The sequence below is a fragment of the Leptinotarsa decemlineata genome, unplaced genomic scaffold (assembly GCF_025532065.1).
Source record: "Leptinotarsa decemlineata unplaced genomic scaffold, Ldec_3_MD MMD2_P_RNA_scaffold_5, whole genome shotgun sequence".
In the NCBI taxonomy this organism is placed as follows: domain Eukaryota; kingdom Metazoa; phylum Arthropoda; class Insecta; order Coleoptera; family Chrysomelidae; genus Leptinotarsa; species Leptinotarsa decemlineata.
In genome coordinates, this window is record NW_027412532.1 from 9,177,126 (window position 1) to 9,198,447 (window position 21,322).

Below are 21,322 nucleotides of genomic sequence, written 5' to 3' on the forward strand. Positions count from 1 at the left end.
TTCTTTGCTCGGCGTTATTTACTAACAATTATTCAGCGATCTCAAAGTTACTATTTGTTATTACAGTGTGAAACATATTTTTTCACTGACTTTTCTATTCTTTAAGATATATATAAGTATATTCCAGTAATAGGTGCTGTTATATGAAACTATAATTATGTCATACAACCTTATAATTCATGACATGAACAAGACATGGAGGTGTGCATCGGTCTATTGAATAAATGGTCCCGGGTTCAAATCTGATTTAAAAAACAATTGTTATTTTCTTCGGTTTGACATAACGAGTGCAGGAATGGTAGTGTATGATAATATTCCGAACAATTTATCATATGTGCATGGAATTTACCACTTTATGGTTCAAAAATATGACATTTTCTGTGTTCATCGTAGTTATTGAAAGGAGTAATCTACATTGCAGATCAAACGTTCATTTTTGTTCAACTACAGAAAATTTCCTGCATATGCAATTGTCAATACAACTGGAAGAGTCGACCTTCAATTTTGGAACGGGCACACTTGCAGACCGATTTTGGGCTCATTAGCCACTCGTCAGAGCAAGATAGTGACCATCATCGATCTAAAGTCAATAATACTCCACAATTGAAAATCGAAATTCTCTCAGAGTATTTCATTCCTCTTCCGAAGTTGGAGCGAATATCACAAAATGTCACTCCATATAATCCAACGTCCTTCGTGGTATTAGCCAGGGGAGTAGTTGTTTTCTGATATTGTTAGTCTTCAAGCACAGCCCACTGACTAACAAGAAAGTTACGGGCAAATTACGGATATGCAGTTGGTTATTACCTCGTCCACTATGTTCGCTCCAACTTCGGAAGAGGAATGAAATACTCTGAAAGAATTCAGATTTTCAATTGTGGAATATCATTGACTTTAGGTCGATGATGGCCACTATCTTGCACTGATGAGTGGCTAATGAGCCCGAAACCGGTCTGCAAGTGTGCCCGTTCCAAAATTGAAGGTCGACTCTTTCAGTTTCATTGCCGATTGCATATGCAGGAAATTTTCTGTGAAGATTCATGCACTGCCGCCTGTCGGATATAATCCAACGCCCTTCGTGGTATTAGCCAGGGAAGTAGTTGTTTTCTGATAGGCGTCAGTCCATTCAACCTACTGTGTAGGTATATCGAGACTGGCTTGAACATTTGAAGTTCATTTCTCTAGATTTACTTAGGAATGCTAAACAAAAATGTTAAAATAATTCGTTCAATACAGGGTTTTCCTAACTAATGTACGGAATTTTAGAGGGTGATTTGTTAGGTCGTTTTGAGAAGAAAAGTTTCCATGAACATAAGTCCTGAGTTGCTTTCGTTCTGAGATACAGGGCGTTGAAGTTTAAAAAAAAAGGCTAATTATAAAATATCATGAATATCCTTGCACCGATTTGGTTAAAATTTGCTACAGTTATTTTCAATATATTTCAGCAAATAGAATTTCTCTACTGTGACATCCGTCCTTTTTTTTCAAGGACAAAACACAAGCACTACAGAAAAATCCTCAAGGCGCTCTTAGAGCGGTGCCTGTGCAGAAGTAGCAAATCACATTGTATTTGAATCGCTGGAGAATGAATCCATTTGGAAAAACGTTCTCAGGAAGTTTTTTCCACATAAACGCAGTTCGAGATGTACTCAATTGAACCTTAAAACGATGAGCAGCAACAGTCCGTCTCGAACTTCTGATATGTACCGCTGTCGAAAAAATCAACTGTGCCAAGTCACTGAAACACATCCTGTGAAAGTATCTAAAGAATAGAGACAAATCTCAAACTTTTCTTCGATGTTCCAGGCTATCAAGGTTGCACGTGATGTTCGTGTCTCGAATCAGGCGGATGGCTCTTTTCTGGATGGAATCCAGCAGCTTCAGGGTATGTTTGGGGACAGAGCTCCATACACGAGAACAATACTGCCAAGAAGGTCTGATCTGAGCTTTATGAAGCATGAAAAGTTTTTAAGGGTGTATAGTTTTCTGGTTCGAAACAGTGTTCCAAGCTTTTGAGAAGCAGCCTTTGCAATTACAGCGACATGATTGTGCCAAGACAAATTGGTGTCCATCTTAATCCCCAACAAACCTATCGAAGCAGAAAGCGAAATGATCTGATCTGACATTATTATATCCAGTTCGGAGACATTTATCTTCTTGAAGAAAACCGATGCCTCGAAGTTTGTGGCATTGAATTGAACCTGGTTACTTTACCACAATTCGAAATCACCCCTAGATCCTCAACAAGATATTCAAGCTCCTGCTGAGAGTGAAGATGTGCCTCCGTAGCCAATGTCCTGGAATACAATGAAATGACGAGAAAAGTATGCTGTAGTCATTAAAACATTAAAGGATTCATCAAAGGATTATTAGTTTTTTTCCAATAAGTCGTTGATATACAAGAATTTCTTGCTCTTTTTGGAAATAGACTGAACACGAGTATTCTTCCAACAAGAAGGAAACACCGCGTCTTGTAAATCAGGTTGAAAAGTCTGCAAAATACTGGTGCGGGTTCATTTGCTCACTTTTTAAGTACGATGACGGGCACTTCATCAGGGCCAGACGCCTTGTTGATATTAAGCTGTTTCAAAATTCGCCTGACTAGACGCTGTCGAAAAGTAATTTCCGGTAAATCCTTCGTACTTCTTCCGCATTTCCACTTGCTAATCCATGAATAAAGTGTATGTCAGCCATTCTAGCGTTAGTGAAATAATTCATGATCAAATCACTGCTAATTGACTACTTTGATTTTCACTGATATGACAACACTATCACTGTCAGCTGGTCTCCAGAGCAAGTATTCATGACATGCAAATTGGATTCAATTTTTATAGACAAAGAAGTTAGATATAAAAGAACCACTTGCGATGAAAAAGTTGTATTTTCAGTTGAGTAATGAGAAAAATGAAAAACTACAACAAAAAATCACTGGTGTACCTTTTTTCCAATATTGTTTGCTGTGGTGCCCATTGAGACTCCACTGGATAAAACAATTTCAACCTAGTTAAGGCTGAATAAACGCTTCATAACTTCAAGTAACTATAGCAAACTTCAACCAAATTGGTGAAAGGATTTATGATATTTTATAAATAACTCAGAAAAGAAGCAACACCGGACATACTGTATCGAATCTGAAGACGCCCCTGACCGATATACCGTCCAGCGAACAAACACATGACATCATCGCGTAAGAATGCAGTCGGCAACCGCCGGTAAAACTCTAGTCGAGCATCGAACCCACTATAGATTTCTAGAAAGAACCGTTACACTATATAAGCCCGGCTTCCTGGCACATGAGGGAGTTCAGAAAGTGAATCGAGCGGTTGAACAAGAAATTCAAATAGTGAAAATAAATTAAGAGTCATGATGATTTTATTGGACCCCACGGGACATATTTCGGTGTATCGTTTCCGAAGCTCTGGTCTATCAAATATGTTCCTCACAGTCGTAGGGGGCTGTAGAGAAGTTAATGTCAAGTTAATGGAAAATTAAGCGTTAGTTGCTAAGTGTTATAAATAAACCAATTTGTGATTAGTGGAATATTATTGGAAATAAATTTGTTCAAGACAGTTAATTCTTTAATTCATCACAATACGTCCACAAGAATTTTTTCCCTAAAACGACCTAACGAATCACCCTCTGAAGTTTAGTACCGTAAATATGAAACACCCTGTGCAGTGTGAAATCACTTATTGATTACCATGCGTGTTTGCTTCACCCTTGGAATTTTTTCGCTCGTATAATCAAGGAAAATCATTGAATTATTTTCAAAATATTTCTGACCTCGAAAAAAAATTTCCAGAAGTAATTCCAGACTGTCGGTAGTAGTTGTGAAATTTCGTGGATTCTTCAGTTCGCTTCATTACCTCCGCTTCTGCTTTGAAATTGTTGTGTTAGCGTCCCCCTGTTTATTTTTTATCTCGAAGAAAGTCTTAGAATCACGTTTCGAAATAAAAAACAAACGATGGTTAGAGCGACAAAAGGAGAGGGTGTTTAATCTCTAATGTATCTAAACAATTTCCTCGTGAGGAACAGTCCGAAAATAGAACGGAATGTCCCTGTTACTAATGACCTCGACGTGATCGGCCTGACGGAAGTGTATAGTTGAAAAAAAACATTGTTGAAATGCAGTATTTCTGGAAAAGAGAGGAAATCTCGAGAATAGGATTATTTTGCACATTTGTGAAAATTAGTGAATTTTTAGATTAGTTGAAAATTTTTGAAACTGTTTAAAATTTTGCAAATGCAAGTGGCTATATTTGAATGGTTGAAATGAGACAGTATTCAAGAAAAAATAATTGTCGCCGAAAGAAGAATATATTCATTCATTCATTTAGTCTTATACGAGTATTACAAAAACTGATTTTCATACGGTTTTCAATAATGGAGTGATGAAAAAAAAAAGTTGTATGATTCTTTCATTACCCCGTGCGAAACAGGAGTGTGTTATCCATGCTAAGTCGGGACGACGCTGCTACCCGTGAAAAACCGCAACAAAACGGTTCAGTTTTCACATGACTTAATGAGTATATTTCACTGGAACCAGTCTCATTGAGAAGCGAAGAAAAACCTTTTTGAATTTACATTTCGCCTTGAATGGAGACGAAGAAATTCTGAAAAAGTGTTTTCTCGAAAGTCACAGTACACATATAACACACACAACAAAAACATACACATAGCAAACAATACACAACGCAGGTACTCAACACATTAATTATACATCGAACCCAATATACAAAAACGCAAAAATCACAAAATAACGCAAAAATCACAAAAAATGGATGATACCAAAGAAAACAGCGGAAACACACACACAACACTAATACACCAAACATTACACACAAATACACACGACTCAAAACATTCAATATATAGCAAACAATACACACAGACAACACATAAGAAATAAAATGAACGCAAAAAACCGCACACACAGCATAACACACTGAACATACCACAATCACAGAAAACAACACACAACACAAACACAAAACAACAAACAAACAAACAAAAATGCACACACAACACAGTACATTAAACATAACACAATATATTATACAAAAAACGCAAAAATGTATAAAAAATATACTGCCACCTCAACAAAAAATTTGGAATAACTGGAATATCACTATTTATATCAGGAAAATATGCCAATGCTTGTTATTTCCATAGAGTATTTCAGACAAAAAGCTCTGTCAAATGAAAATAGTGTGTAATTGAATCTGCAACCCCCGTCTGCATTACTGTGGAACCGTTAATAGTAGGAAGGTAGGTCTAAAGTGAGTGGGTCTATTCGACCCTCCACCGCAAACCATAAGGGTTTATTGTGGCTCACACCTATCCAAAATAAACCCAGCTTCTTAACGAAGCCGATTAGTTTGTATGGTGAGTGGTCTTTCATGTCAGATGTTGAGAGTACGGATCTGCCAAACTCAAAGAACCTGATTAGGTCCCCAGCGGGGCAGGCACAAAGTATATGCTCTGCAGTTTCATCATTTTCCAGACAGAGGCGACACACACTGTCTTCCGACAGTCCAAGTCTCTGCATGTGATGATTCAAATGACAGTGACCTGTAAGGCCTGTTAGACATCGTAGTCCATCCCTACTGTGGTCCAACAACTGTTTGGAATCAAGCTTCGAAGGGTGAATAAACGCCTTGGAGTGAGCCAATCCTGGAAGATTCTGCCAGAAGTCCATAACTCTACTTGCCATCCAGGTGTTAAGTGTTTGTTTGGCAAAGCCCAAAGCGATGCCAATGACAGGTTCTGGTCCAATGAAGCCGCTTGCAGCACCCTCCTTTGCGAGAGAGTCAGCAGATACATTGCCTTCCAGGCCAGTATGGCCAGGAATCCAGACCAGAGACAATCTGTTTAGTCTTCCTATCGAGGAGAGTCTTTTTTGGTAGTTTGCTACCAATTTAGATGTTGCTCGGTGGGAGCCAAGGGCTTCCAACGCCGTTTGACAACGAGTGTGTATATGTCCATCATTAGTTCTGGTGATAGTGGCTAATAGGTAAAATACACAGGTGAGTGAAGGGGTATGTTGAAAGACGTTTTATACTCACATCATACGTAGGTGAACATTTTTTGGAGCAGATTCTGAAAAGGCGACAAAACTTAAAGACTAAGAATTATAAAATTATCCGTTTGAATTTGAAGTTGGGGCAAAAATCTCCTAAGAAATGAATAAATACATTAATGTTTCAATAAATTGATAAATGTAGCCGTTACTACGTGGTAGGAGATCATGATGAAAAGAGAAATGAAAATTTCTATGTTCTTTACCACTTTTATTTGTAACTAACGTTACTGTAGTTTCGTCCTATATCTTTAAGTTTGAAAATGTCCATATAGGACGAAACTGCAGTAACGTTAGTTACAAATAAAAGGGGTAAAAAACATAGAAATTTTCATTTTTTTTTTCAACATTAATGTTTGCTTCGACAACCTCCACACACTTTTATAAGAGAAATACCGAGTACGAAAGAAATCGATAATAATGAGGACACCTACATTAGCGCCATCTAGCAGGTGTAATAGCAGACTTTACGCGACTAGGTGCATCACCAATACCCACGTCGCGTATTCTTTTCGATTTAACTGAAATTCAGACAATCGAATTGAAAATGTATTATCATTCGATTATTATTTTGTGATTTCTTGTTGACATATATGAATAATTGGTATTTAAGAAGGAGTTTGCATTGAAGGATTGTTGCCTTTTTTCGTGAGGTCTTTTGTATCTGTTGATTGTATTGATGAGTTTCATTTGATTTACACATTAATTTTAATTGTATCAGTAGAGTAAGAGTCTAGTTACTGTCATAATCTAAGTATCAAATCAAACTTCTATAGAAGCATTCATGCTGAGTTTGAACATTCAGTAACATATATACTCGAATGTTTCATTCCATTGGTTCAATTTGTTTGTGATAGTGACAGGTATTGACATAATCACACCTAAATGGTTGTTTGTTTTATGGCTGTTGGGATAAAACATGGCATAGCTGTGAAATTATGTTTTGATGGCCTGGCCTTCAATTTTTTCATCATGTCATCGGCTTAAAAGAAATAATCACAATAATTGCTGAAGGTGAGTACATTTGTTTCTGTAATATAGAAACATAAATAATTTGGTGAATTTCACTCTCGTTTTGAAGTAAACCAATTAATCATATCGAATTTTCGATTCAGATTCTCTCAAAGTTTCATATTCAACGCAATATAATTTAGAGTTATGTTCAATTGATTCAAAACAACAAATTGAACTGAAAGGTCTCTCCATCCGTTGCCATCTGTTCACACTTCACAAAGAAGCGCTGCAAAGTCCTGTAAAATGAATCGTGCGCACGCTCTCACAACATCATACAAGTTATATGTGTGGCAGTGGATAACAGATGGCTCTATATACAACTATATGTTCGAATTGAAAGGGGTGTTTTCAAGAGAGATTAATTTTCGGGAAAGAAAGGTTTTGACTTTCCACTTCTCTAGTGTTCATATAAAAGTATTCGTTTCAAAAGAATTTTTCTTTCGTTTAATTCAAAGTTCATATGAAAGTAGTTGTTTGGAGAGGGCTTCTCTTCCAGTTTGTGTCTGAAAACTACTTCTTTGCATGATCTATACATTTTTGAATATTGTTACTTTATTGAAATTGATTACTTGCCTTCCTTTCTTTGGAAGATTTCCACATGCTTTTGTATCAAGATTGGGCCAAAACCCTTCTTTCCCAAAAATGTATCCCTCCCTAAAATATAACCCTTTCAACATTACTGGAGTTTTATCTCAACCCCAAACCGTTATTTCAACACCTCGACACGTGTTTCGATCACCAATTGATCATCTTCAAGACGAGATCACTGTCAACGGCGAGCACTATAGACCGATGATTACCAACTTATTTTGGCTTGATGGCTTGAATTGGATGATATCGAGACCAAAGACATGTAGTTTGAATTGAACACAGCTTGTGGCACATTGGATATTCTGCACGAACGATTTGAGGGCATGGTCATCTCACGTGGAGGTGATGTGAATTGACCACCAAGATCATGCGATTTGACCCCGTTAGACTTTCCTTGTGAAGTTTTCTGAAGTCGCAGGTGTATGCAAATAACCCACTAACCACAGTGGTCCCCATTCATGCGCCAGAGTCGTGGAAAATTAGTCACATTAAACATTAAAAATATCACGTAGTCTAGATGAAATGGCATTCGTAAAATAATCAAAAATACCTAAAATAATAACGAAATTGATTTATATGCAGAAACATCATCAGAAGGATTTTAGAAGACTACATAGATACAGTGTATAAAAAGCAAATGGAATAAATTCATTATTTCGGGGACGGTACATATTTTAACAAAATATCGAAACACGTCAAATTCAAATCATAATTTGACATACTTCAACGGAAAAATGCTACCCCTACCTTCAACCGCCGACGAATGACAGGTACAACCCCCAATTTTTTAAATGGGAAGTATAGGCTTATGATATATCGTTCGAAAGGTCTCTTCCTTCTCTTTTCAAAAACGTTATTGCTAGTGAGGTTATTGCAACAATTAAGATGCAAAATAGATGAAAATTTTATGAGTTAAACTCATGTGGTTACCGAAATTCGATAAAATACACTAAAAACTTACTGCGATATACTAAAATCTCATTTCATTTCACCATAGCAATGTTTTTTTGGTGGTATCTTTTTAAAAACTGTAAATAATTTCCGTGGCAATGTCAGTTGACACGCCTTGTCAATTTGTTTTGTATGTTACAACAGTAGGTGTCAGTATCTCAATTTAAGTTTGAAGTTCGTTAACTTCAAGTCTGACAAATGGTTAGATTAACGGAAATGCATAAAATAATAGTTTTACAAATGATTGGTTACGTAGATAAAACCCGAACACAACAGGAAGTAACTCACCAATTTCATGAAAAATTTTCAATTTCACCGCCATTATCTCAAGGAAGAATAAGCAAATTAGAGACGCAGTTTCGCAAGCTTGGACATGTGGGGCAGATAAAAACAGCAGCTGCCAATACAATGAGTGATGAACTCAAATTAGATGTGATGCTTGAATTTGAGGAAAATCCACATAAAACGAGTAGACATGCATCCACTACATTCAATGTTAGCCATACATCGAAAGTAAACACATTAAAAGAAAATAAAATGTATCCCTGTGAAATGATACCTACTCAGGAGCTTATGGAAGAAGAGTTTGATAGGAGAACTAATGTGAGCATATGATGAACATGTTGGATAACAATATCATCTAATTAAAAGACTGATGAGTGTACTTTGTGTCTAAACGGTCATGCTAATCGGCAAAATTGCCACTACTAGTCAACAGAAAATCCTCACTGGATGAGAGAAGAACACACGCAATACCTCCAAAAGGTTAATGTTTGAGGAGGGGTTGTAGAAAACCATATCATTGGTCCCTTTTTCATTGAGGGCAACTTGAATGGCGATTATTGTTTGGCACTACTTCAAAATGACGTCATTCCAAGTTTAGCCAATTTAAATCCTGTTCCAGGAAACCCTCAAGTGAATACGATATGGTTTCAGCAGGATGGAGCACCACCACATTACCAAGCTAATGTCTGGAAATACCTCGATACAACATGGTGGATAGGGAGGCGAGGATCGATTGAATGGCCAGCGCGATCACCTGAACTTTCATCATTAGATTTATTTTTATGGGGATTTGTAAAGAGCAATGTGTACAAAACTAAACTTTCAGATTTGAGTGACTTGAAAGAACGAATAACACTTGCGATTAGGTCGGTCACTCCTGATATGTTAAATAATGTTAGAAGACAATTTTATTTGACATTAGGATGTTGCCAAGACATTGGTGGTGAGCATTCTGAACATATACTTCGTTAATATCCATAGTTCTCCTTAGTATTCTACATTTCATTACGTTTTGCATTACATTTCAATTTTTGAGTGTATTTCATCGAATTTCGGTAACCATATCATTTCAATTTATTCTTTCTTAATTGTTGCAATGAAGTTGAAAGCGATAACATTTTTGAATAAAGAATGAAAAGACCTTTCAAACGATATATCACAAACCTATACTTCTCATTTAAGGAGTGGGAGGTTGTACCTGTCATTCGAAATATACCAGTAGATATACATATACCAGAAAGATGAATGTATGTTGAAGTACATTTCGATTTCATAATGAATTCAAATACATTAATTCCTTTCGGCCTGTCTCCACTAGATAATTCATTATATTTTACTTGAAAACAATTGAACTATGCGGAGTTTTGAAGAGATTCCGAACTAAAATAATTGTCTTGTTCTCTTGTATTACGAGTATGTGTATCATTGATTTTTGTAAATTTTTCAAATATGGTGCTGATATACCTAACTAAATTTAATGTTTTGAAAATAAATCTAATTCCATCTTCAACATCACAGGAATTCCTGTGTACCTGCCACATCTCAAAAACACTCTCATTCAAAATTTTCACTAAATAGCTATGCAAGTTATTGTATAAAGAAACATGTGTTGTAAAACAATGTAGTGGAAATCCCATTACAAAGTGTTTCTCGCATACTTTATCGATTTTCATCGTCTTAGAAATTTTTCATTTTGTGAGAAAATACACAATATTTCAGAAAAATTTCGTGATGATTCGTCTATACTGTCTGTGAAAAGTATTGTCTCACGAAACTAACTGGAAATAATAAATTGAAATCCCCGCGATCCTGCTGTAAAAGAATGTTTTGTAGACGTTTTACACGCATCAAGTTGATTTAATGAAACAACTGAGTATTTATTGGACATTTCGTGGCGACATTACAACTAATTCATTAAATCTTGAACTCCGGATATCAAAAATCCAAAACATATCCTTCTGCGACCTTTTTAACGGATAAATAGAACACAAGTGTTCGGTTGAAGTTGTTGAAACGGTCTTTAAAAATTCGTCGACATGAAATCCACAGTCAGGATACAAGATTTAATTAATTATTTTCAATGAAACTAACGAATGTAAGTCTCGAGATACATATCGAGATCCTTTACAATTAAGCATTTCCATAATTCAAATGCTGGTAAATGGATCTGAGAACGGGAATTCGCATCCGCTATGAAAGGAGATACATTGATGCGCTAAATAACAGCTGCTTTCTCGTCGGAATTTGATAATGGGAGTTGACGGTACACCCAGTGTCTGTCGAGCTGAATTTGTGTGATGCAAGTGTTGTATTATTTGTATAGAACTTTTTCATTTTCATTACTGTAACTCCTCTTGCATTAATTTGCTGTCATTCTTTGAAAGTAGGGAATATTCTACCAATGAATGATGATCGAACTGTAGAATAGGTTAGATTAGATCCAAAGTGAGTGGGTCTATTCGACCTTCCACCGCAACCCGCAAGGGTGTATTGTGGCTCACACCTATTCATACTCGACCAAATCAACCCAGCTTCTTAACGAAGCCGATTAGTTTATATGGTGAGTGGTCTTTCAGGCCAGATGGTAAGAGTACGGCTCTGTGGAACTCTAAAAATCTGATTCGGTTCCCAGCGGGGCTCTGGTGTTTCATCATTTTTCAAACAGAGGCGACACACACTGTCTTTCGTAATTCATCCCTACTTAGTCCAACAACTGTTTGGTATCAAGCTTCAAATCGTAGGGTGAATAAACGCCTTGAAGTGAGCAATCCTGGAAGATTCTGCTAGAAGTCTATAAATCTTCTTGCCATCCAAGTGTTCAATCTTTGTTTGGCAAAGCCTAAAGCGAAGCCGATGACAGGTTCTAGTCCAATGAAGCTGCTTGCAGCACCCTCCTTTGCAAGGAAGTCAGCAGACTCATTGCCTTCCAGGCCAGTATGGCCAGGAGTCCAGACCAGACACAATTTGTTAAGTCTTCCTATCAAAGAGAGGTGTTTTTGGCAATTTGCTACCAATTAAGACGTTGCTCAGTAGGTGCCAAGAGCTTCCGACGCCGCTTGTCTACCCGAAAATATTTTTATAGACTTGTGTGTGAGGTTGGAGTCTTCCAATGTCTCCGTCCACAATTCAATAGCGTAAATTTCCGCTTGGAATACAGTCGCATAGGTTCCTAGGCAGGTTGATATCTCTGTCCTGGGTCTGCGATTGAAAACACCTGCACCAGAACCGGAAGGTATTTTTGATTCATCTGTGAACCAACAACTATCTGCTCTTAATATTTCCTTCTCCCGGAGGATCCAGTCCTCTCTACTCGGGAACAGTACTTTATAAGGCAGTTCGTAGTTGACAGTTGGAGGCATGAAGTCATTTCCAGAATGCTGTGACTCCCAGTGTCAACCAACAGTCTTTTGCACTTTGCATTAAATTGATTTGTGCAATTGGCAATGTGCACAAGTCTATATGCAGTCCATCCTTTCTTTCCAGAAAAATGTGTATAGCAAGTAGATCTAGAAGTATCTCCATGGCCGCTGATGTACTGATGGCACCACTGTTGGCTAGACAAGCCTGTCTCTGTTAACCAGAGAGCTTTGCCTGGGCCGTTTTCTGTAAAGCCTTCGGCCACCAGGCAATTGCACCATAAGTGATCATTGGTCTGAAAATCATTACATCGAACTGTAACGTCTTGCCCATAATGAATTCTACAGAAACACTCGTCCCTATATATAGGGATATATAATATCCCAGTTGAAAATAATCGTTGTCCCTTCACGATTCACTTCACTTCACCACCTGCAATATACTTCGTCAGTTTGACTGATTAGTTACAAGAAAAAGTATTGATGTGAATAAGTAGAATTTGAAACCTCTGGTGTGGAATCAATATATTGAAAAAACTTTTCACTCACCAGAATACTTCATTTCCAGACTTGATCAGCGAAACGCGCACGAGATACAGAATTTTTGTTATGGTGAGGGATGAATTTTCAGTGAAGCTTGAATAATCATTTTTGTGAATATCTATTCTTCAAAATAACTCAATAAGGGATAATGATATGCAGAATTTATCTATAATTTGTATATAATAATGAGCTTCAATAATAATTTGCACTAATGCTGAAAATTATAGTGCAATTGATAGATTTAGAGTTATTTGAAAGATAATACAATTTTTGCTAGAACGATTTTCCAATTTAAAACTCAATTTTTTTTTTTCATAACAGAGAACTTTCAATCGATCTAACTGTTAGAGTATATTACAGGTACATTTTGTAGTGATAACCATTTTTAGGAGTTTTTCACATTTTTTCGTCGCGGAAAATAAATCTATTTTTTTTCGTCGTAACTCGCTCAGTTTTGATATTGAGAACTTTGAGAGAGATAAAAATGAAGCTTTTCAATGCACTCCAAAAATATTTTATTAGTTTTGTCAGAAAAATGCATTAACGTTCAAAAAGCTATTAGGTACTCCAAAAAGTATTAGCAAAAGTTTACTGAACACTAAAACAATAGTTACTGGGAGTCATCAATCCTACGATTCACGAAACTTATTGTCAATGTAACATTTTTTACCCCCGAGGATGGTGTAAAATTCTTTCGGAGAAACAGCAACTTTGAAGTAGATGGCAGGTTGAACCCAAGTTTAAATTTTTAGGCAAATAGTACTGGCAAAATTACTCACCTTCAATGATTGGACTTAAATAATAAAACGTAGATATCATCTGTGTACCAAAATATTAATATTTTTCATTCATTTTCAGACCAATGGAGCTCAGAAAAAGTATCGATTTTGACACATTCATGGAATGTCAAAGTTTAGCCGCATCGACAGAAGAAATATTATGGTCCGATGATGACACAATAATCGAAGAACACGAAGCTATATGGAATGAAGGTAAGTTGTATGAGGTGTAAAATGTATTCATTTCCATTGAGTTGCCGTTGGAAAAAAATCACATATTTTGATAATTACAACCAGTATACCATTAGAAGCAAAGAACATTCTGATTGCATTTCCAGAAAATGAGTTATTGTTTCACCTGAATCTTTGAATAATCATATTTATGATCAGACGTTATCGGCTTTCAAATGTAATATCTTCTGGGTGAAATATTTTTGGTTTGGTAGTTTATTTTGATATTTGCTATACATTTTGTATTTGATACGAATATCAAATCTGCGTGAGAAGCTTTCTTGTAAAGTAGTTCGAAAGTTATCAAGATCTTTGAGAACCGAGAAGAATTATGATAACTTCTCGAATTGTCAACACGATTCTCGGTAAAGTTCTTATGCTAACTCTGTAGGATTTATTTTCGAAATCTACCCGCACCACTGAAATATGACAGAGCAAGTAACTTGGAAAATGCCGGCACAAGTATACTGTGAGACGATTATCTATCATATTCGTAACGAGTACCGAGAATTTAGTCGGGATGTTTGATAAAGACGCGGTGTTTGTAAAAAATAAATAATAATTCCGTAGTCGGGTGACACACGTTTTTCCAAACATTTGATTACTTCAGTTTCATTTTTTTAAATATATAACGACAACTACTAAGCTATATCCGCCATGAAGGAAGGAAAAGTTAAGGTTAAGAATGAACGAAATCTCTACTTTTAAAAACGATGAAAACCAAGATAAATATATCTGTTTTCTAGGAACTAGGTATGAAGGTGGTTTTTAAACCACTGTGCTTCATCACTTTATCAAGGACCCACTAATAAAAAACACGGGAATGAATTTTGAACAATTTATTTTGACACGGAAAAAAATATATTTTTCATTAAAATAAAAATTACTGTATTAATGTAAGGGTTGTTGCTCCCGTTCGCAACTAAATCAGTAGGTACCTAATATTTGTATTGATGTTATTACTTTCACATTCACTAATATACTTCACGAGGAAAATTCTTTGAAATTAAGTTTTAAAGCTGAATGACATGATATTTCTTTTAACAGGTTTTACTGAATCGATGATATCTGAAACATCTGTGTCGAAAGCATCTGCCATCCAGTAGTTGTAATGAGCTAATCCGATCTTTGGCAACGTGGACATATAACAACTCGCAATTTTTCAATGTGGATAAGACACAATACCTTCGTTTTGACAATCATCAAAAGATGTGTACAAAACACGATCTCACTGTAAATGATATTTCAGTTTCCAAGTCTGCCACCCATTTCAAGTTCTTAGGAACATTTAGATTGGAAAGTATATCCACGTTTCAAGAAGTTTACACTGTACAAAAAAAATAATCATAATAGTGCCTAGTACCGACAGCTGTGAAAGTTTTTTCAACAAATATGAAATCTCAGCACTTCCACCCTTATATATTTTTTAATTGTGTCTTTATATTTTCAAGAATAGAGATAGTTTTGTGATGAATTTTAATGTACATCAGGTGAATATCCGTTCTCAAAACCATTTCCATTAACCAATCTTTAAAAATAGACAAAATTTCTGCTCTCCTACTAATAATGGCTTACGTACATTCAATAAATCACCAAATGAATTGAAAACGTATAATTCGTTATTGTCTGTCGAAAAGCAACTCAGAAAAGTTCTTGTTACAAGATGTGTTTGTGCTCATTTTCAGAAGATGTCTCATAATGATATTGTAGTCAATATTTCTAATATGCTAAGAGAATTTTTTACGGCGAGTCTTTGTATTCCAAAGCTCTGAATGTAAACTTGTTGAATCTACATTGTATATTTTTTCTGGACTTGACTATTTCAATCCATCATTACTATTATTATTATTCGTTTATTAATTTGAGTGTCTATAGATAAGACGGCGGATCGCCATACACATACTGGTATAGGCTTCCACATCGAAAAATTGTCGAAAACTGTTCTGTCTCAAAATCTTAGTATCGAAATTATTTTTTAGGTGAATTGTGAATCTAAAAATTTTTAGTATCTAGACTTGTCAGCTCTAAAATTTCTGTAACAAAGCAGATTGTTTTATGGCATTATTTTTATTTTAGGTCTTTCAATCGGGGATTTCCAATTGGTCTTCTAATGTATGGGTCTTTTCTAGTCCACTTATCCTCATTAAATTCAATATTCTGGAATATCTTCAACTGAGCAACCCGTATATTCAGGCCCATTTCCATGTAAATATTTTAAGCTACAGATAGCTAGATTTTTAATTCCTTTATTGCTTCTTGTGTCCCTTATCTTGGAACTTACCCGTTATCATGACCATCACTACCTATGTTAATCCGAACCTCTCCCTACAATGACCAAGCTGAACCCCTTCTCTAACTACCTAGGTGAAATATTGTATTTGTAAAATCATTCATTACGTTTTGAACTTTGTAAGAGTACGGTCAGCATAAATCTTTTCTTGTTACAGTACACTTTGCTGGTTATTTTTCTCATCCTATCTTTTCACAAGAGTTAATATAATTCTTGTATGTATTAAGTATTCACACTCACGATTAAATAATCGTGGCTCACAACAAAAACTATTCAGCATTCCGTAACATTAGCGAAGCAACCAAAACTAGCTGAAACAATTAGGATTTATTGGAAGGGTGATCATTTCCAGATACATTTCCATAAATTTCATTCCGTAGTAACTGATTAAGATGCATCCTTTTCGGATGGCTAATGACAAATCTGCCAAGGAAAAATCGAGCGGAATATGTCGGCAATTACATATTTGTAGGTCATTACGACGATGGATATATCGCAATAAATTAGGTTTATTATGAGAAAGTCTTGATCGAGAGAAGGCACAGATGAAATATTTTGGTAATTTGTTGCAGTCATTTAGGATGCAATTTCCGTTATTTTAGGGAGTAGTTATTCAGTATCTGGTAACATAAATCAAAATCAGGGAGAACAAGCAGTACGCTAATTTCTGAAAAAGAGTTACATGGAATAATTGAATCACTACGAATTATGGTGTTCATTTCACCGTTTCTATAAAGTTTTCTAGAAGGACCAAATGTAACTTCACCAGGTTTGTTATCCATCGTTAAGTTCACTCATTTATCACCGATATTTTCCACCGATATTTATACAGTCTGGAAACGAATGATATAATGAAGTCCGTCTTTCGATAATAAAAATATATTCTGAAAAATCCGTGAACAGATATATTTTCATTCCAATTGCACATAGGATCAAAGCATATTGTGAATGAGAAATATTTTGAATCTCAATTTTTTTATTCGATTCAGATGAATCCACAAGAGAAGACACACGTAATAGATTTTGGGAACATGTGAACGCTTCTCAAACTTTTTGTGAGCTTTTGGTGAGTGAAACAAAAAGTTTATCGAATGCGAAAACCAAAAGTAAACCGGTTTCGAATTAGAGTAGCTCAATAATAGAGCTTATACTCGGTTTCCTATAAAACCTACTATAGGTTCTTATATCGATAATCTTACCACAGATTCGGGAACTCAAAAATCTCGAGCTACAAGTCACGATATCGATATAATCAGACTTCACATTCATATTCAGCGACCTCAACGGATTTTTATGCAAGAAAACTTTGAGCTGCTGTAGCATAGTGGATTATTTTTGAGCTCCGCAGTCATTGAACTTTTTGTTTTTCTTATCAAAAACTAACTTTTTTTTGGATTTAGAAAAATTTGACGGGTATCTAAAAACTCGTGTATTGTGTGCATGATCTTTAGTGGAAATTTCACCCAAATTGTTGATGATGGGGCTATTTTGTACTGTTGTATTGTGATAGCCAAAAACTGAATTCCCTTCCTTATTCTACTGTGTTTTTGATAGCTCTCATTTCAAAACTGATGTTTTAAAAAAATGTAGTCTTATCCAAATGGTGTTAACGATAATAACTGATCTAGAAGTACAAAATCGTCGCCCTCAGGGTATTATCCATTACTCAAGATGCTAGGCACATGAATAGCAATTACTCATAATGATAGAATTGAAATTAGGTGGAATGAGAACATTGAAATGTATCTTTTCTCGTCCTTCCAATGTTCGAAACTGTTGCAAAAATAGTTTTTTCTACATAAATTTCATCCATTTTTCATTTCACTTTCTGTGTGAACAAAAAATTGTTCCGATCAATAATCAGCCGTATCTGTTCATCTGAGAAATATCCAAGGAATTTTGGGTATTTTCTAATAGAAATAGATTTCAAACTCTTTCAAGTTCCGTTACATTCACCATAGATTTTTCTCTTTCAAGAAGAGAAGGATCTTGGTGATGGATTCGATGAACGCCGATAACTAATTACAAAATGGTTAGCTTACAAAGGAAAATTATCTTTTGGCCGCCATAAAGAGAGATATACAGTGAATAATATTTTTTCCATTACTCGTCACTGTAAATTAACTCGGTTGCACTGGATCCACTACAAATACCAAATGGAATAGTGAATATTGTTTACTTGGAACATTCACTGAAAAACAGTAATAAAGTTACCAAACTGCAGAATAAAACCTTGTAGGAATTCGTAACACCAAGAAAAGTGCAACATATTTCAGCATGCATGGAAATAGGGAAATTTTTTTCAGGTGCTCATTAAGAAAAATTACTCAGGAGCATTGGTGCTTAGGACAATGAAATATTATACTCGTTTTGATAAATTCATCTCCAGGAACCATTTATAGCGATAACTACGATTGTCTTTGCTACATCTGTCGTTTTTGTCGAGAATCTCTCTGGACAGTTATCAAGTTACAAAACCTCTACTTCGCATGGAAGAGTCCTCAGCATTCAATATTTTAGATGGGTTAGAGCTGGACAATGCTACAGGTGCCAAAAGTTCGGGCACACACAGCGGAACTGTAAAGCAGTCCCGGCCTGAGTAAAGTGCGCCGGACGGCATTGGACAAATGAGTGCAAAAGACCCAAAAACTCCCTGATGCGGTGCTTCAACTGTAAGGGAGAACATCCAGCTAGTTTTCACGGGTGCCCAGAACGCCCCGAAAATAAGAAAAAGGCCTCAGATGGGCCTACAGACGAAAGACAGCCTCCAAACCCGAGGACAGTCAATCAAAATAGAGTCAGAAGCGGAACCTCATACGCGAGAGCCGTATCAACTAGAGAAAATTCCTGCAACTCTCCCGAAGGTCTCCCAACGGCCTTATGGCAGCTGCAGGAAATTCTCACGAAGTTTCCGGTTCTACAAACCATGCTCGCCGGAAATAAATAAAAAAGAACATGTCGACGACAAAAAAAGGACAACAGAAGACGCTGCGACTTCTGACAGTTTGCTACAAGCTACAAGAAGGTGATAGAGACTTGTCCCTATCACCCTAACATAAGAAAAACATGAACTAGACTAAAGAACAATCAGCTGAAAGGGTAGGGGGCCTTTGGTTCGGATACCTGACTTAATAAAGACAATGCAGGCAGATGGGTTATTACAGAAGGTCAACCGTACTTGTGAAAAAATCGAATCATTACGTTCGATCTACATCAATCCTATCATAATATATCGTCTTGATGGCTTTCGCCAAATGATCTAAAAAACCAACGAGACTAATAACGTGGAAGAACTGTCACACAAACAACAGAAGATATACTAAAATCTTCAATAGAATCTTGAGTTTTCAGTCCATTGAAACTGCTACCTACAATGGGTTTTCGCTTTCAGTTACCACCAGTGATTTCTTCAAACAGGATTATTTCTAGCCACATCCATTTCTTTCTAACTCACTATTAGGTCTGATCGACTGAAGAAAACAATGTTCTATAATCCTGTGGTTATTCATTTTTCAATATCAAGAACTGTCTTTTCCGCTGTCACATTTTTTCCGTAATTTTGGGATATCAACAAAGACTTTTCATAAGATATCAAAGCAATTCCAACCGTCTTACAGGAAAAGCGATTTTAATCTAGAGTTTTTAGAAAATGCGTGTGATAAGTTTAATCTTCACCTTTTTTTTTGACTCACCCGGTGTGTATCCATTTTGAGATATCTGTTTCGGATAAAATGTTCGATACTTGCTTTCATAGCGATCGTGTTAGAACGAGAACAGCAACGCCCCCAGCGGAAAGTAACAGAATCATTTTCTAATTACCTGCCCATTATTTAGTTCCATATCTCCATCGCATTCATCCTGCGAATTGAGAATTGAGATAAATCCTGATAGTGGTACCGAACGAGCCTTACGAGGAAAGGTTAAATCTGTGTACCGCCCGTGCGCTGGTATAACGGTACCATCGAGCGTTTTTATTTTTATTAATTGTGTTGGTCATAATAACAGCTTTTAGAACGATTATGGGTCGATGCTTATCGTTATAATTATGGTTTTTACATAATGCACGTATAAATATTGTGGCAAATTTCACTTAATTTCGGGAACACTTTCTCAAAGGTAGTAGCAAATAAATCTGTCAACGGAAATGAAAATGTCTGTGGTGTATACGACAAAACGGGGTTTGTCAGAATGAGTATTTTTGAGAAGGCTGAAAGAGAACTTACATCTCAAATACATCGGTAACTTTTTTACTCTGCGATGTACAGGATTTTTTTCAACACCCTTCAAACCGGAAGTTGATACCTTCAGGATCCAAAAATAACCTTTGTAAAAGACACCCTGCACAAATTTTACTGGTTCCATTTTCAAATTCTGTTCTTTGTCTTCAAAATCACTCAAACAACTTGTACACCATTCGTTTCCATCAGAAATTATTATCATTATTTATATAACAGGGTTCTAATCTTATCTTTACCAGTGTTATAGCTCCCTACTACTAGGAAGTAGAAAAACAGGACATTTCTAGAAAAAGACTTCAGTCTACAATCCATGATGTCCAGTGGCTAACGTACTCTCATGAAAATGGCATCTATTTCACTTGTTCACTGGTCTCTTTCCTTACTTTCGAACTATTTTGCTTTCTAAACTAATCCTCGGACTCTTTAGATTAATGTCCTTTGATGTACCATGTGTTCAAAATTCAAGGGACCATAATGGAAGAATTGGAAAGCGTCCGGGATACAAAATCGGTTAAGTTAGGAGAAAGTTGGTTATTTTTCAGAGTCTATTTGAATGATGTTTCAGAATTCACCGATTGAACGGGAGATACATTCGTGAAGTTGACGTTATAACGGGCTAACTTGTAGTGGGTGATTCTGTTTTTCGTTATATCCTGATTAAAGTTGGTGTTGGTTTCCCGGAGTCGAAATGTCAGATTCAAAATATATAAACGATATTTTAACCTGCTTGAGAAGTAAGAATGGTGAAGTTCTTTTTGTTACGTCTCACAGAGAACGGGCGACAACAAGTTTTGGCAAAGCCATCTAAGATGATTGCGAAACATCGTCCTTTGCAAAATACACAACAGATAAGTACCCGAATAGGACAGCGCCGATAATTTTTAAAATAATAGGAAAATGAAACCCATTGGAAAAGGAAAAAGATATCACAAAAAGGGGTAAATACAAAATTTGTAGATATTTTT

At 36.1% G+C, this 21,322-nt stretch overlaps 1 protein-coding gene across 2 annotated transcripts in view; it reads left to right on the forward strand.

Moving 5' to 3' along the window:
* rols (zinc-RING finger and ankyrin repeat domain-containing protein rolling pebbles) overlaps positions 1-21,322 on the forward strand; it is a 439,138-nt gene that overhangs the window by 47,428 nt on the left and 370,388 nt on the right. For both annotated transcript variants that reach the window (XM_074169496.1, XM_074169503.1), the window contains exon 2: positions 13,678-13,811. In XM_074169496.1, the coding sequence (XP_074025597.1) occupies positions 13,682-13,811 (130 nt within the window). In that variant the 5' untranslated portion in view covers positions 13,678-13,681. The remainder of the gene's footprint in view (positions 1-13,677; positions 13,812-21,322) is intronic.